At 35.3% G+C, this 18230-nt stretch overlaps 1 protein-coding gene across 2 annotated transcripts in view; it reads left to right on the forward strand.

Moving 5' to 3' along the window:
- Window positions 1–18230, forward strand: part of UCHL3 (ubiquitin C-terminal hydrolase L3) — a 43491-nt gene that overhangs the window by 16418 nt on the left and 8843 nt on the right. The window contains exon 7 of one of the 2 annotated variants that reach the window (XM_030312072.1): window positions 16185–16376. The exons of the other annotated variant lie outside the window; for it this stretch is intronic. Within the exon in view, the coding sequence (XP_030167932.1) occupies window positions 16185–16376 (192 nt within the window). The remainder of the gene's footprint in view (window positions 1–16184; window positions 16377–18230) is intronic. 2 annotated transcript variants of the gene reach the window in all.

The following is an 18230-nucleotide window of genomic DNA, read 5'->3' on the forward strand; positions in this document are numbered from 1 at the left end:
CTTTTATTTTATTAAAAAAATTTTTTTAATGTTTATTTAGTTTTGAGAGAGAGAGAGAGATAGAGAGCAAGCAGGAGAGGGACAGAGAGAGAGAGGGAGACACAGAATCTGAAGCAGGCTCCGGGCTCTGAGCTGTCAGCACAGAGCCTGAGATGGGGCTTGAACCCTCCTGAGCTGAAGTTGGAGGCTTAACCAACTGAGCCACCCAGGCGCCCCTTCAATAACTCTTTTTAGATGATGTTCACAGCTCTTTCCAGACCTGACTCCACTTTTTCTAATCTTGGATGTATTTTAGACGTCACCTGAATGACCCCCAGTATTTTGGAATACACTTGTCCTTGTTTGAGCTTATTATATTGTATTTTAAACTTTTCTTTCCTTTATTTTTTTCTGTTTCTTGTAATAGTTTCATCATACGTTTTCCCCACTGTCACTAATTTAATAGAAATTTGTTTAACTTCTTCCTGGAAGATCAGCTTTTTATGTAGATTGTCAATCCTTAATCTTTATTCTAATACTCATTCATTTTTACACAGTTCTCCTGGATTACCTTTCCTGAAATGTAACTTGAATTATTTTGGGTACTCGGATTTTTCTGAAGTGTTTTAGTGTATAGAAAACAGTGATTTTCAAGGCAAGGTAGAGGTAGAAGTTAGGATTTTCTGAATAGCTTTTTCTAAATTTACTTTCAGAAGAATTAATCCCTTTTGTTCATTTTGCATCTTTCATAGTTGAGAATCCTTGCTAGAGTGAACCCTATTTTTTTGTGTATTATAGCCCTAAAGTGTATCAGGGTAAAAAAAAAAAAAAAAGAAATGTGTTTGAGAACCATTTCCCAGGCATATACAATAAATTTCAGGCTCTTTAGCCTAGCTGTAGTCAAGCTTTTCCTAACTCTTGTCTTTCTAACTTTTCAACAGTGTTCTCTCGTTAAATATTTCTCTCTTGCTTTCCTTCACTTAACTGTTGCTAGGCTTTACCTCTTGCAGTTTACTTTTCTAAAATTATTCCTTCTGTTCATCTCTGCTCTTCCTACTTCTACCCATCCTTCAAGATCTGGCTTAAATACTACCTTCTGCATGAAGCAATCCATTCCCTTTATGGACTCTTTATATGACTTCTATTATTTGCATTTAGCTATTTTCATACTCTTTTTCATTTATTTAAGATGTATATATTTTCACCTTTTAACAGCTCTGAAATTAGGATGTATTTTTGCAGTTAATGTCATAATTTACTCTTTAGTATCCCCTGATTAGTTGTGTATAAAGTGACATATCTTATAGCCACTGGTCCCTTAGCTTTGACGAAATGTGGTGTCATGTCTACCTTACTGTGGCTCTTAGACCTAGGATTGGTGTCTGATTCATTTGGACATGCTCCAAAATATCCACACTGTTCCTTGCACATGAGCACAGTACATATTTATTATTTCACCAAAATTCCCTCAGAACTATCCTTAGTGGTGTAAGAACTTAAAAAAAAAAAATGTTTTTTTCCATAGTCCCCTAGGTAAACAGGACATACCCATTACCCGTTGTTCTTCAATACCGCACTATTAACATTTTGGGAAGGGTTCAGTTCTTTGTTGTATGGGCTGTTTTGTGCATTCCAAGGTGGAATATATATTACTATAGTCCAGGGGCACCCGGTTGGCTCAGTCGATTAAGTATCCAACTCTTGATTTCAGCTCAGGTCGTGGTCTCACTGTCATAGGATTAAGCCCCACATCAGGCTCTGTGCTGAGCGTGGAGCCTGCTTGGAATTCTCTTTCCCCTCTCTCTGCCCTTCCTCAGTTCACGCTCTCTTTTTCTCTCTCAAAAAAAAAAATTACTATATTATACTCACTATTTTATTGACTCTCAGTCACTGAGAGAACAAAACTTAATAGCATATATTTTCAAATCAAGTATGAACCAGCTTAAAACTTTTGCATCAGGTACTGTGTTTGTGATCATCTTATTTCAGGTTCATCTACCATCTATGGGCTGAAGAGTCTTTGACATATTATTACCTCCATTGCTCTCTATATTCTAGCACACTGGTTTTTGTCAGTTCCTGGGAAACACCTAAGTCTTTCCAGTTTGTTTTTGTTTGCTTGGGCTGCCATAACAAAATATCACAGACTGGATGACTTAAAGAACAGAAATTCATTTTCTCACAGTTTGGAGGCTAGAAGTCAATATGGTACCATCAGGGTTGGTTTCTGGTGAGCCTCTCTTCCTGGCTTATAGATGGATGCTTCCTCACTGTGTCCTCACATGGCCTTTTCTCTGTGTGCATGTGGAGAGAGGGAGAGAGAGAGAGAGAAAAAAAAAATATATATATATATATATACATATACATACACAGAGAGAGAGGGATCAATCAATCGATCAATATCTTGTATCTCCTCTTCTTCTTCTAAAGACACCAGTCCTATCCAAGGTAGAGCATTACCATTATTAACCTTATTTACCTCCTTGAAGACCCTATCTCCAAATATAGTCACATTGGGGGTTAGGGCTTCAACATTAGAATTTGGGGGGAACACAGTTAAATGTATAACACCACCTGACTCAGTACTCTCCTGGAAATGCCCCTCCTATGTGCATAGACCTCTCATCCATGGGGTCACTCCTTAAAAGTCATTTTTTAAGAGGTGTTTCTTTTATCACTCTCATATACATCCACCTCTGAATTTTCTGTCACAAAATCCTGTTTATTTTCTTCCTGGCACTTTTAAATGATTTATAATAAGGTTTTTTGCTTATTTGTTTCTTCTGTTTATTTATTAGACTGTAAGTGCCATGAGCTTTGTCCCATTCACCTTGAATCCCCAGGACAGTGCTTGGCATGTGTAGGAATTTATGAGAAATTACATATACAAAGGTAAGGAGCAGGATGTAGGTTTGTATGCTGACTCCACTACTTAGCAGCTTAGGCAAGATACTTTCCTCAGTGTAAAATGGAGATAGCAGCATCTACCTTATGGGATTGTTGTGAAGATTGATGAGCTAATCATATAAAGTCCCTGGCATATAATGGACCTTCAATAAATTTTAGGTGGTAATTTTATTTTATAAGCATTCAGAAAGATGAATATGAATGGCAGAGGATGAGGCTATAAGAAGGTGAGGATGAGGCACAGGAGGAAGTTAACAAGGCGAAGCCAGACAAGGAGGGGGCCTGGATTTTATAGGCAACAGGAAGCCACCAAGGATGGTGTGTTTAGTTTAGTTCATGGGTCATCTGTGTGGAAGTTGGATATGGAGCCTCACGCTATGGGGAGATAGCTAAAATCTTTTGTATTTGGATAGTAGTTAGAGCCTTGAGAATTCTATAGAGGGGGAGTGGTGGCGGGCCATGATAAATCCCCGGGGCATGTTGGTGTTTACAGAGTGGGTAGAGGGGGAAGAGAAGCCAGTAATAACAGTATCATAGCAATGGCAGTTGTCAGGGACATCTTTGTTACTCTGTCAGAACATGTCCATGGGAGTAGAGCAGCCCAGAGCCTTAGTGCATGCAGAGATTTATAGCCTGAATGAGAAATCAGTAAGTTGAGTCACCCAAATACAGTGGTATTTTCAGAAGACTGGCTTACTTAATAGGTTTCTGTAGACCAGTTGTCTGTTTACTCATGTGGTTTTCCCATCCCATCATCCCACCATGATCGTCAGGCAGCCTTTGGCTAATCCAGAAATTTGGACAGTAGCCCCACTTCACTTAAGTTTCATTAACCCAAACTGAAAATTATTGCTTTCGTTTTTCACTTAAGATAAAAGAACAATGGGATATGAGGAACTTAAATTGTGTGTTGTTAAAATTTGAACAAGTGTCAGTGATACAGTCAGTAATGGAAGCAATCTGCCAAGTCCAAGGTGAAGAAAAGAAAAAAAAAATCCAGAAAGGTATTTAATTTGCCTTTAAACTCTACTTTTACTTCATTGATGCTTACCTAAAAAGCAGTTTCTCCCAAAATATTTGAAAAATTAAAAAAAAAAAAGCAATTTTAAAAGTTTGTCTTTTGTCCATATTAGTCTAGGAGCTAGTCCAGATAGGAGTAGAGCTCTCCTGATGATTTATTGTTTATTTAACTTTTTACAAAATAATACATTTATCATACTTTTCAGAGCCTTTCATTCAAGTTTATCACAACCGTGAAAAGTAATAGAAATGGCACTACTGTTTTATTTATGGTTTTAAATAAACATGCCAAAGTGGAAAGTGCTTTTTGACTTACATATATTCACTTCCAATCTTTTTTAAAAAATTTATCTTTAAAATAGTTAAGATCAAAGAATTTTGTGGGAATTTTTTTCTTTACATTTTATCATGAGCATTTTCTTGTTTCATCAAGACCTCTTCATAAAAAATTCTATGTGGCTATCTACTGTTATGTGAATGAACCATAATTTACTTTCCAGGTTTCTTTTTTTAACTTTTGATGTTTGTATTGTTTTCAGTTTTCCAAGTTAAAATGGTAACTTTACTGAATGTCTTTCTTTATCCAAGTATTTATTCTACGTTCTCTTTTTAAAGATAGTTTCCTATATGTAGAATTACTGAATCAAAGGGCTGAATATTTCTAAGTTTCTTATTATATAAAATAAAATTGTCTTTCTTTCATTTGATCAACTAAGTAACCTGTTTGAGTACCTGTAGTACCAGGCACTGGGCTAGGAGATGTACGTACAAAGGTGAATAATACGTAGTTTGTGTCTTTCAGGATCTCTTACTTCAGTGGAGATAGTCTCAAAAGTAACCCTTACCAGTGTTGAATTCTGTTTTTAAATTTTACCATGTGTGATAGAGGGAATATGTTTGATTGCTAAAGATAGTTCAGAATTCTTTACTAAAAGTTTATAGAAGGAATTTAAATCATGAAATTGAATTATAATTTATTTATAATGAAATACGTAGTAATGTGTTTTGCTTAGTGTTGTCCATTAAGTGGGAGTTTATTTGTTAGGTAAGCAGTAGATAAATTGTGATTTTAAGTATGTGTTCATATATGTATACACAGTCAAAGATAAAGTGTGTGTGTGTGTGTGTGTGTGTGTGTGTATGCATGTGTGTGTACATGTGCATGCATGTATGTGTATCTGGTTGGCTTGGCCCTATCAATGCAGACTGTCAGTGGAGGAAAACACTGTCAAGTCTCATTTTAATTCAGTGTGTAAATATACTTTGCATGGCTTCATTTTGCTCTTCAATACAGTTTTGAGTGATTTTGATTATGTTAGAGTAAATTAAAGTGCTTACATTTATTTCTCTTCTTTAAGGATTTATTTTCTTCTTTCCCATGTTTGAAAGAAGCTAAACCTGTTAGGAAGAAACTTACTTCTTATACAACATAAAGTTTAAGTTTCTAATATTCTTAGAAGAATCAGATGGAAACAAATGGAACTCTGATGCAAAGTATGCTTTTTAAACCATATAGCCCGCTTTTGTTAGGAAATCTGAAATTGCACTTTCTGACTTTTTTTTCCATTAACTTTCCATGCCTCATTTTCTTTGTTTCATTCCAGTAAGACTTAAGGTAAATCTTTTTTTGGGCAGCTTCATTTAATTTCATTCTTAAAATTGAGAAATTCTCTGGAACTCCTGGTTCTTTATACTTTTGCCTCTGTTTCTCTTATTTTTCTTTTTTATTGTTGTCATTCCTTCTTAATATTATTACCCAGAGAAAGGCATGTTTTGAAAGTATATGTAAAGTTGAATGGGGGAGCTGAGTTGGAAGGAGGGAATACAAATTAGAATTAGTCACATTTGGGAAAATGTTATTGGAATGGTTCTTTTTGTTCCTGTATTTTCAAGCACTGACACCATGTCTCCAAGCATGTAATCAGTTCTTTATCTAATATCACTAGAAAAAAATGTATAGATAGATTAAATTAGTTGTTGAAAGGTAAGAAATGTAAATACTACTCCATCCTGATTATACTTTTTCCCCCTTTCTTAGGTTAAGTGCTTTGTCCTAAAACGGATCAAGATATTCTTATCTTTCTTCTTCGTCATCTTTTTAACTTATTTATTATTTTTTGGTACGCTGAGGGTTTTGGAAATAGCAATATTAAACTATTATTTTGGAGGAAAATTCTTAGACTGAATTAATGAGTATACTCTTTTAGATCTGACTAAATGTAACCCTTCTGTGTAAAAATGTCTTCAGTAATAAACATAGAATCAAGATTAGGTTTGAAGATGGTGAGGTTTTTGTTTGTTTTGTTTAAAACCGTAGCTTTCCAAAATGAAGGGGATGATGCTAGGATTTAAGATTTTTTCATTTGTAATAAATGAGAACCTGTTCTCACGTTGTTAAAAAAAAAAAAAATCTGGGAATTAGCTTGACCAGCTTAACAATGGTAAGCTTGAATTTAATGTAACATGTACAGATATGTCATTATATTGATAGAGATTTCTGACATGGAGAATTGTAAATTGAAGTGAGGAAACACAGTTGTTAAATTAGTAGAGGAAAAGTCTTTCAAGAATGTCTTGAAATCTGTGGGCATCTTGATTTATTAGATGAACAAAATGAATAAATTTGCCATCGTGCAGATTTTCCATGGAATATGTAGTGATATTTTGTGTATTTTGATATGTAGCCCATGTTTCACTTTGACTTCTTTGCCAGCTAAACATGGATACTCTGTAGGGAAGTTTGTATCTTTTGCATGAATATGGTTTTACTTTCCTATTTTAAATTTGGACCTTACCTTTAGTGCAATCCGATATATTGTACTGAGCTTTCCAAAAAAATCTACAGAAATCCATTTAGAATTAATTTATAGTTGTGATTTTAAACTTTTCAAGTTTTACGTATATGGACATATTCCCATACATGTGCATATACATACTCATACATGAATGCACACACATTTAAATTTTTTTTTTTCAACGTTTTTTATTTATTTGTGGGACAGAGAGAGAGACAGAGCATGAACGGGGGAGGGGCAGAGAGAGAGGGAGACACAGAATCGGAAACAGGCTCCAGGCTCTGAGCCATCAGCCCAGAGCCCGATGCGGGGCTCGAACTCACGGACCGCGAGATCGTGACCTGGCTGATGTCGGACGCTTAACCGACTGCACCACCCAGGCGCCCCGTATGCACACACATTTACAACTTAACTTCTTTTCATAGCATTTGGCAGCCCTAGAGAAGTTCCTCATACCTTTTCTTTCCATGTGCCATTTTAAACTCAGCGATATTGCTGAGGTCTGAAAGGACATATACATTCAGGAAATAACTGTTAAATTTAATTGTGATCAAATACATATTTTATCAACAGGTCAATAAAAGGAGTCATGATTTCCAATGATCATATAAAGAAGCTAAAATTATTTTTAAAAGTGGAATTTGAATTTTTTACAGCATTTTATTCCCATTTCTACCCTGTAGAAGGAAAGGAGATATTATAAAGAAAATGCACATTGTTTTCTACTAGAGGTGCACAAATATCATAGGTTCTCAAGCCAGAAAACTCTCACTCTGAGATGACTGGGGATGCTTGGAGACATTAGGCGTCACTTTGGGTGCCACAGTGTCAATTGAGGAAGTTTTCTTTGTACTCTTAGTGTCATTTATGGTTGAAAGTAACGGAAATTGAGGTGCTTATTAGCTTCCAAATATTCTCATCTTAATCCTCACTGCTTTTGAAACCATGTTTGTCATCTTCCTTTAATGATGGTTACATTTACTGAATGCATCTTACATGGTAGGCATTATACTAAAGGACAGGTGTCCCCTATTCTAATCTTCTAAATTCCTTAAGATCTTTGTTACCCCATTTTACAGATGGGAAGACTAAGAAGTAACTCATCCAAGGTCACATAGCTAGTAAGTACTGACCATGCTATAAAGGCAGAAAAACAAAATAACTCAAAATTGCTAAAACAAAAAAAGAAGAAAGGGAGGATTTTTAATTTTAAATTTTTGTTTTTATCCTAAGAGCAAAGTTAAACACAGCTAATAATTTAATGTAAATATGTAATGCATCACAAGCGACCATTCTTAGTTGTACTGAATACTTTTATTCTTTGTTACCCTTATATCTAAGTTAGCTCTTAGTAGATTTTTCCTTATATTAAACATAAAATCTTCCCCTTAAACTAACCACAGTCTTTTGGTTATCATATTGTGTATATTTCAGAAAACAGTAATTATTTTAAGTATCTACCAGCTAATGATCCCTTCTTGTTCAGAAAATTACATGGTTATAATGATATTTTTCTTAATAACAGGATGCCTATTAAAATGAGAAAATGTTTTGGGTGTAAGCCAAAATCACTTAGTTTATTTTCGCATTTTAGAATAATTCAGATTTAAGCACTTACAACAACCTTCCAAACACTTGATTTCTTAATAGACAAGCATTTTTTAGGCAGACCCTTGGCCCCCTTTTAAAAAATGTGTGTATCATTTCTTTTTAGCCTTTACAGTATTTTTAATTCATTGGTTAAACAGTTTAAAGAGTAATCTTGTCATTTACATACACACAGGGACATGTACATTAATGGAAAGAAGGTTTTAAACAGACACACATCCTTTTTAAACAGGCACACAACCTCCACCTTTTAATTAAAGGTTTAGATCATTTCTTTGTAGCCTTCATGATATTTCTAATTTTTTTTTATTGTTATTAAACAGTTTAAAGAGTAGTTGACTCATTTTCTCACATACAAAGTGACCTGCACATTAACTGTGAAGGAAAAATAATTTGGCTTTGTAGGACCTGGGTATTTTATTTTTGTTTTATTTGTTTATTCTGAACTAGCTATAAGTGTTTAAAAACAGAAACATTTGAATTGTGTTTGAGGAATACAAATAGAGATAGTAATAGGCTTCCCTCTATGAATCAGCTAAATTAATTGACAGTTGACAGGTGAGTGGCTCTGTATGCAATGAAAACACTGAAATTAGAGTCAGGAGTCATGTGTTCTGCCTCTGGTTTTGACTGTTACTAGTTGAATGCTTTGGGCAAGTCAGCTAAGTCCTTGTGCTTCTAAATATTAAAAAACAAAAAACCAGCTCCCCGCCCCCCCAAAAAAAACCACTGTCCTAATAAACCCACTCTGTGTTTGTATTTTATTTTATTATTTTTTATTTTTTTGTCTTTTATTTTTGACTCTGACAGGATTTAAGTTAGAATCAGAATGCTTAAAAATCTCTGAAAATGAGTGTTTATGCCTAAATCTTTCATGCAACAATAATTTATTAAATTCCTAAGGGTTCTTTGTGAAGAGCAAAACATTTAAGCTGCTTTTGAAATGCCTGGGGTTCTGAAAAGTCTGTTCTAGGTTTTCCTGAATATTATATAATGAAGAGATAGATTTGTTATTACATGTGAAGTGTTCTATATGAAGTCACCCTATACTGCTGCATTGCCTACACAGCAGAGGGGATGTAGAGTCAATGGTAAAGTCTGGCACATGTTGATATTTTTAATAATTTTAATGAAGTAATTTTTTAAGCAATTTTGGATTCTAAAAGACTATAAAATCACCATAAGCAGTCCCAAAAGGGAAGCTCTCATTCACTCCACCAGCCTCACTGATACTTATGAGATAGACTAGGGACAAGACTAGAGAGAGCTCTAAGGTACAAACCTGGGGAAGGGAGCAGTTTCTACTTTGGTTATGGCACGAAGTCTGGATTCTTCTCTACAGAGCAAAACCTAAAGATGCTAGGACAAAAAAACCTTCTTTGGGGAAGGGAATAGATAAAAACCACCCCTTGGGGGAGGGGCAGAAATCTATGAGACAAATCACTGGAGGAGGAAAGCCTGATTCTTGATATTCAGGGACAAACAGCCTACCTATAATGGTAGAGCCAATGGCTAAACCAGAACAATAAAGAATGTCTCTATCATCTCACCATTAAAGACCAGCATGCACCAATAAATGTCAAAAGTTTGAGAGAGCAAGAACAAGGAGAAAAACCTCTGAGCACAGGCTCCGAGAAAAATCCTAGATCTGTCAGTGGAACAAGAACATTGAAAAAGAAAGCGTCGAACAACCCAGCTGCTACCCTAAGCACAGGGTAATGGTAGATGAATTTTAAGGTGGTAGGTTGGTAAGGTTAACCATAGCCAAATAAAACCCAAACAGCTCAACTCCTGACTAGATTGATTCAGTTCCACACATTAAGGCCTACCAGAAGGGACATGCCCATTCTCAGGCATAAGTACTATTTATCTCAGTTTGCTCTTCCACAAGATGTATAGCTTTTAACCAAAAATTATAAGACAAGAAACAAGAAAAATAACAGTACACTGTTATAAGACAAAGCAGTCAAAAACCAGAGTCAGATATGATTTTGATATTGGAACTGTCAGATGCAGCTTGAAATAACTATAATTAACATATTAAAGGCTCATGTGAAAAAGGTAGACATGTACTAACAAATAGGGAATATCAGCAGAGAGTTTGAAAGTACAAGAAAGAATCAAATGGAAATGATAGTAATGAAAAATATGGTACCAGAGATGAAGAATGCCCTTAATGGGTTCACCAACCAATAGAATTGACGAAATTGAGGAGAGAATCAGTAAATTTGAGGGCACATCACTAAAAATTGCTCATACTGAACCACAAAAGTAAAATACACTGTGGTAGTGGTTTTAGGGGACCCAGGGCATCTCAGAGTTGTGGAGCAATCTCAAATGATCTGATACATGAAAGTAGAATCCCAGAAGGAAAAGAGAGAGGTGGGGGCTAGATGGAGACATAGGACAGTAAAAATATTTCAAGATCTAATGGCTGTTTTTCAAAGAATAATTAAAGACATCAAAGCACAGCTTCAAGAATCTCAACACTAAGATAAATACCCCTATGCTCCCAAAACCAAACACACATAGACATGGAGATATATAATATTCAAACTGCAGAAAATGAAAGCTCAATAGAAAATGTTCAAGGCAGCCAGAAGAAAAAGACACATTGGATACAGAGGAACAAAGATAAGAGTTACATCAAGCCTCTCAGATATTATACAAGCCAGAACACCATGGAATGATATTTTTGAAGATGAAAAAATTAAAATGTAACAAAAATATCTTTTAAAACTAAAGGACACATAAAGAGATTGAAACAAACAAAAACAGAGAATTCATTAGCAGGTTACCTGCACTACGATTTGGTACTACACAAAGATTTGTGGAGTGCTGAAAATGGAACAAGTGAAAGTAAATATAAATATTGTTCTTTTTTTTAATGTTTATTATTTATTTTTGAGAGAGAGAGAGACAGAGTGCAAGCAGGGGAGGGTTAGAGAGAGAGACAGATACAGAATCCGAAGCAGGCTCCAGGTTCTGAGCTGTCAGCACAGAGCCCAATGCGGGCAGGACTCGAATCCACAAACTGAGATTATGACCTAAACTGAAGTCAGATGCTCAACCGACTGAGCCACCAGGCGCCCCTATTGTTCTTTTTAAAAATTGTTTTAGAAGACAATTGACTCTCAAAATAAAAAATGATAACCATGTATTGTAAATTTATAGTATATATAAAAATAAAATGTGTGACATTAGCACAAAGGATGGAAGAAAGAATTTGGAATACTGCTGTAAGATTTTTAGATGACTTATGATGTGGTATAATATTACTTGAAGGTACACTGTGACTAAAGATATGTATTTTAAACCCAAGCACAATTACTGAAGAAGTTAGAAGTATAAACAATAAGACAATAGTACATATTAAATGGAATCATAGAAATAATTCAAAATTAGGTAGACAAGGAACAAAGAACAAATGGAGAAAGTAGAGAACTGGCAAGATGATAGATTTTAATTCAACCATGTTAATAGTTACATGAAATTAATAAAATATAAATGGTCTAAATGTAAACACACAAATTGAAAGAAAGATTATCACATTAGTAAAAAAGCAAAACTCAATTATGTGTATCTACAGGAAAGTCACTTTAAATATAAAGACATGGAAATATTAAAATAATTGGGAAAGATACACAATGAAAACATCAAACAAAAGAAAGCTGGGATAGCTGTATTGAAATTAGGTGAAGTAGACTTCAGAACCAGGAATATTACCAGTGATAAGGACATTATAAGAATAAAGAGATCAGGGGCGCCTGGGTGGCGCAGTTGGTTAAGCGTTCGACTTCAGCCAGGTCACGATCTTGCGGTCCCGGAGTTCGAGCCCCGCGTCGGGCTCTGAGCTGATGGCTCAGAGCCTGGAACCTGTTTCCGATTCTGTGTCTCCCTCTCTGCCCCTCTCCCGTTCATGCTCTGTCTCTCTCTGTCCCAAAAATAAATAAACGTTTAAAAAAAAAAAAAAAAGATCAATTCACCATACCTAAAGTTTGTGTATGTAGCTAAAAATAGAACCTCTAAACATATGAGATGAACACTGACAAAACTGTAGAGAGTAATAGACAAATTCACAAATACGGTTGGATATTTCAACACTCCTCTCAGTAATCAGTAGAACAAGTAGACCCAGAAAATTAGTAAGTTGATAGAAGACCTTAACAGCATTGTTATACAACTTGGCCCTATTAACAGTTGTGGAACATTCCATCCCAAAACAGCTGAATATACATTCTTTTCAAGTACACATGGGATGTTCACCAGGACGTACCATATCCTGGACCAGGAAATTAACAATTTTTTAAAACGTTGAAATCATACAAAGAATGCTTACTAGCCATAATGGAATTAAATTAGAAATCATTAACAGAAAAAATATCTGGAAAGTTACCAAATATTTAGAATTGAAACACTATACTTTTAAATAGTTCATGGATCAAAGAGGAAGTCAGAAAGGAAATTAGAAAATATTTTGAATAAAAATTAAAAAAATCCAAATTCAGCAAAAGCAGGGATTAGAGAGAAGTCGCTAACATTAAATGCTTATAGTAGAAAAGAAAAACAGGAGTTACAGAAAAATCTATAGCATTAAATGCATAAAGTAGAAAAGAAAAAGCAGGGATTCAAGATAATTGATAGTATCAAATGCTATGATAGAAAAGAAAAGAGGCTTCAAGTCAGTGATTTAAAGTTTTACCTTAAGGTGGTAAAAGGAGCAAATTAAACTGAGATCAAGCAGAAGGAAGAAATGATAAAAGCAGAAATCAATGAAATTCATTACTGTATTAAAGGTCCTTGCCAATGCAATAAGGCAAGAAGAAAGAAAGGGCATATGAATTAGGAAAGAAGAAATAAAAGTGTCTGTATCCATAGCATGTTTTTTTATGTAGAAAATTATTTATATAAAAATGTTAACTAACAAAATATGGGCAGTCTAGATAAGATATTATAACAATATAAAATCATGAAGGTGATAACTACACTGCTGTTAATACAAGAGAGTTCTCTTGGTTATAGGAAATACTGAAGTATTTAGGGGTAAAGGACCAAGTATGTAACTTACCTTAAACCCTTAAATGGTTCAGGAAGAACATAACATAGAGCATAAATGCAGAGGACAAAGCAAATGGGGGGTAGGATGTCATAGGCATACATTTCAGTGTTTCCTGTACTTTCTGCTTTTATAACTCTATAAATGTGAATTAAGAGTTTTTAAAGGGTTTTTTCAAAAATGGCAAAAAAAGAGGGCCATTAAACTTCAAGTTGGAAATTATACTAAGCAAACTTGAGGAATTAGGTAATATCTGCCTGTAGGAAAGAGTATGCTTGCTTACTGCTTGCTATAAAACATGTTTCCCCAAACTGAGTGTTCCTCTCCTGTAACACAGCTCACATGTGTGCAGCCATCCTTCTGGGCCCTCTGTGTTGCCTTGATGTGAGTGGACGCAAACATGTAGATGATCATGCTACTGGCTGTGCTATAAGTAAAGTCCTGTTTCTCTGACCCAGGAGTCTCATGTCTTTTCCCAGGATCAACTTTTTCAATTGAAAGGGTAAAATCAAATCTCAGACCTCATGGTCTAGTGCTGTGAACATTTCCTACTTGTCCCTATTTCTCTTCTTTTTCTCACACTGAATTCTTTGCCAGGAATCCCTTTCCCATTTCACCTGCCCAAACCTTACACATTCTTTCAATGTACACCCTTCAGTTCTGCTTCTAGCTTAGTGATCACTCCCTCCCAGAATCTTAGAAGATTTTTGTTTTATTCCACTGCTCAGTCATCTTTCCTTCCCTTTCCTTTTTTTTTTTTTTTTTTTTTTTTTTTTATTTATTTTTGGGACAGAGAGAGACAGAGCATGAACGGGGGAGGGGCAGAGAGAGAGGGAGACACAGAATTGGAAACAGGCTCCAGGCTCTGAGCCATCAGCCCAGAGCCTGACGCGGGGCTCGAACTCACGGACCGCGAGATCGTGACCTGGCTGAAGTTGGACGCTTAACCGACTGCGCCACCCAGGCGCCCCTTCCCTTTCCTTTTTTTACTCCATTTTCTTTTCCCTCTTCATCCATTTTTTCTTCTCTTCCCCATTCGCTCCTCTCTTTTTCCTATTGAAATGTAATTGGATTGAATATGACAAACTTCTGATTAGACTATGTGAGAGCAGTTTATTCCTGTATAGAGCCAAGTATAGGTTTTTTTAATGTATTTCTTTTTTTTTTTAATTTTTTTTTTAATGTTTTATTTATTTTTGAGAGACAGCGTGAACCTGAGGAGGAGAGGGACAGAGAGAGAGGAAGACACAGAATCCAAAGCAGGCACCAGGCTCTGAGCTGTCTGCACAGAGCCCAAGGCAGGGCTCAAACTCACCAGCTGTGAGATCATGACCTGAACCCAAGTCAGACATTCAACTGACTGAGCCACCCAGGCATCCTTATTTATGTATTTCTGATTGGTTCTTATTAAGAGCCACTGAAGTGTTCACAAACATGTTTTTTAAACCCTCATCACAGAGATAGCTTTATTTTAGGTTAGTGTATTGTTTATATAGATTGAAAGTACTAAGTAGGATCATAAAATTTTCAGGGTTCAGAGAGTCCTAGAAATCATTCAGGGAAAAACATTTCATTTTCCTGAAGAGAATAAGGTCATGGTTAGTGAAATTATTGCTTCCCAAGGACTCGTATTACTATTCTTATTGCTGCTTCTCACTATGGTTATAAATGATTATAGTTTTTTCATACTGCTTTAAATCAATTTTTTTTTATTTCATGTACTGGTTGTATTTACTGGAAGTAGCAATCATAAAATTATCATTTGGATTACCATTAATAAGTTAGTTATTGTAATCATGTGCATTTTGTGGAAAACTGTTGGACCGGATTCAACGTTTGTGGTATAATTATGTTTGAAAGTTTCCACTCTCAAAATATCTAATTTTAAGAGGATTATACTTCTTGTTATTAGAATCTAGTCTAATAAATTAGTAATAAAATCTTTCTTGTGGACAGTTGGGCAATACATCAAGGTGATTCTATACATTGCATTCCAGAACCAGATTTCCTGTATTTGAATCCCATCCCTGCCACTTGCTAGCACTGTGGCCTTTATATTGGTTACATTGGTTGTATTCATTAACCTCTATGTGCTCTGATTCCTCATTTGTAAAATGGGAATATAGTACCTATCTCATGGGTTACTGGGAGATTAATGAATTCATATATGTAAAGTGCTTAAAGGAGTGCCCAGGACAAAATAAGTGATACATATTTTAACTAACACTGCTGATTACTAAAAGATGGCTAATAGGCTGTGATAGTTTCCATTTGTCAGCCTAAGTAAGAGGATAGTTTATGCAAGCCATCAGCTTCAGAGGGGTTAATTTCACTCCTCTTTATATTCTGAAGGGGGTTTTTCCCCCCTTAGAGCTTATTCTCGCTAAGGAATTCTTTTCACCAGTGCCTCTGTCACCATTCAGTTTTCTTCTACACATTATTTTTTGTTTTGTATGTGTAACATATTGTGTGTTCTCCGTGTGTGTGTGTGTGTGTGTGCCTGTTTTTTAAACCATTTGATGTAATAATTCCATTTTAGTGGCTTTTAAAGAATTCCATGAGTCTGTGTTATGCAAATGAGGATAGGTAAACATTTTAGATGGGTACTTACAGAAGCTATGGCATATAACCTGATACTTGGTTATATATTTCCACTTTATCTAGTTTTAACCAATATTCATATATAATTCTTTCTGGATTATGGTTGGTTAAAAGTACTAGACCATATAAATACAAATATGACCATACGTTGCTTTGAAAAATAAATGATCGCCCAGTAACGTGGTCTAAGTATAATGTTCTCTTTTTTAATTATGTAGTCCTCCTCGCCATCCTCATCACAGCCTCATTCTAGCCACTGCAGAACGAAGGCCTCATCATTGTGTCACCATGCATCCCTGCCCTGGGTCAAACGTAACCATGTAGGCCCTGCAAAGGCTACCAGTCCATCTCTCCGTCTTCGTCGCTGGCGACCCTTCTTACGCCTACCATCTATGGGTCTCCATTCTGTTGTAAGTGTAGTCAATCTTCCATCTCTTCTTCCAGTGACAAGGATAGTCCATTTTTTTTTTCCCTACACTTCTTCAGTCTTCAAAGTGCTTTTCTCTTGGTTCACTCAACCATTAGCTTTTTCTCCCCCAATAAGATTGCAAGCATACCTCTATGCTTTGCAGTCTAGCTTGACTTTCACCAGTGCCTCGGTGAACATTCATCTTCCCACTCCATATCCCGCCAACATAAGGATGCCTGCCTTTTGATGAGTACTGATTGACGTTCATGGTAATGTTTAAGTTCCTGTCAGTTGTTAAAGTGAATATGTATTCTCTTACCCTTCATCTTTATGATTTCATTTAGTTGACTTAGGTCAACAAATGCTATGTACCTTCTGAGTTCTTTGCCATCTCTTTGTTTTTTTTTTGGTTTTTTTTTCATGTTTCTGAACATGACTATAGTCTCTTGTCATGCTCTGGGGTCACTTTACTTACTCTATCCTTAACCTAATCCTTCCATGGTGTAGGGTGTTTCATCTAAGCTATTTTATTCCCTGAGGTGTCTCAGGTACTTGGTTTAATCTTGATCCAATCTTCCCTGCCTATTCAGTTTCTAAAGATCTTTTCCAAGTAGGAGGTGAAGATTTTCTCCTTGTGAATTGATGTAGGCTTCCCACAAGTTTTATGATTTCTCCATCTTAGGTTGATAATATTAGCAAAGTATTAAAAAGTACATTCTTTCTTTTAATCTTGCTAATTATCTTAAATGTTGAGGTTGATGGTGGAATTCTAATAATTCTCATAATTGACATCAACTGCAGGGTTAGGCAACTCCAGCTCTATCTTTCTGCTGTTTTAGACTTACATAGCGATGACTTTCATTTGGCAGAGCCTACCTAGAAATGCTACCTCTGAAAGATTTGGTGTATGCCATCCATTTATGAAAAACTTCATGCTTCTGGAAATCATCATGACTTTTGAAGCCAGAGGAAGTCTGATTCCTCATACATTTAATGCTTCAATAAATTGAAAGTTGATGTCAAACATTCTTTCTTCCCCTTTATTTACTCTTTTAGAGCTATGCTCAAACTGTGAAGCAGAGTTTTGACAGTTTTCCTAAAATATGTACATCCCCCAGATATCAGTATGGTCATAAAATAGCCTTTCATTTGTGCTGAGTATCAAGCAACAAACTGGTGTCTCTCTATTTCATTTTCCTCATTGGATCACAACATGCATTTGCCATTTTTATTCATTTACCTGTTTAATATTTTTTGCTTCCCTACTGTGCCACACATTGTTTGGCATAGTAGGAGATATAAGGTGAATTACAGGATCAGAGTAAAACCCTAATTTTGTAAATTCTATCTTGGGCACAATTGATTCTAAATATTCCTTTGTACTTTTAAAATATTCTGAATATAAATGAACATATCATAAAGTTGGTGTTTCCAGTTTTATATGATTTTATATAAGTTTGATCTTTGCTTTCCATATTAATTGTTGCTTTATCGCTTCATAAATATTTTCATAGCATAGCATGGATTATGGAACTACCCTGCCTGAGTTTGAAACCAGATTCCATCACTTACTAGCTGTATAACAGTTTTCTTGAGAATAAATGAGTGTATTACCTGCCTCATAGAGTTTATATGATGATTCATTGGTCAGTACTTTTAAGTACATAAACATATACCAGTGCCTGGTATATATTAAGTATCAGATAATTACAAATTAAATTTAAACTATATTTTCTACAATCTGAAATTTATATTTAATATTTAATTTCTATCTAATTGATTTATTATGTGACTTTTTAATTGTTTGAGATAATAATAAGTGTTATATTATAAATTAGGGAACTTTGTAAAAAAT

Source organism: Lynx canadensis, chromosome A1 (genome assembly GCF_007474595.2).
Source record: "Lynx canadensis isolate LIC74 chromosome A1, mLynCan4.pri.v2, whole genome shotgun sequence".
NCBI classification, from domain to species: Eukaryota; Metazoa; Chordata; class Mammalia; order Carnivora; family Felidae; genus Lynx; species Lynx canadensis.